This window comes from Ammodytes marinus, assembly GCF_949987685.1.
Source record: "Ammodytes marinus genome assembly, chromosome: 11".
Classification (NCBI taxonomy): domain Eukaryota; kingdom Metazoa; phylum Chordata; class Actinopteri; order Uranoscopiformes; family Ammodytidae; genus Ammodytes; species Ammodytes marinus.
This window is the reverse complement of record NC_137215.1, coordinates 396,433-396,709: the sequence shown is the minus strand read 5'-3', so window position 1 is coordinate 396,709 and position 277 is coordinate 396,433. Positions and strand designations below refer to the sequence as shown.

The 277-nt window shown below is 38.3% G+C and overlaps 1 protein-coding gene across 1 annotated transcript in view; it reads left to right on the top strand.

The window, feature by feature from the left end:
* The window catches only part of LOC307257501 (acetyl-coenzyme A synthetase 2-like, mitochondrial), a gene marked incomplete at both ends in the record, with an annotated part of 27,734 nt that extends 27,728 nt beyond the window's left edge, over positions 1 to 6 (top strand). The window contains one exon of the mRNA XM_080036764.1: positions 1 to 6. Within this exon, the coding sequence (XP_079892890.1) occupies positions 1 to 6 (6 nt within the window).
* Positions 7 to 277: the final 271 nt, after the last annotated feature.

Sequence of the window (277 nt, the reverse complement as noted above, 5' to 3'; positions counted from 1 at the left end):
ACATAATCTTCACACTGTGTCTTCATCAGATTCTTCTGGTTCTAACAATAAAATAATTTTGTCAGTTAGACTCACGGTCCGTCAGTTAGAGGCAGCGGTTTGAGGTGACATTTTGGATGAAATGACCTCTCTGAGGCTTCTAAAAGGTGGGATTTCTGCCTGATCACAGACCCTCAATAAGATATACACTCACCTTGGTGACTGACTCTGCCCATTAAAGGGCAATTTCACTTTTTTTTCTTGATTATTTTTTTCTTTTTTCCACTTTATTAGACAG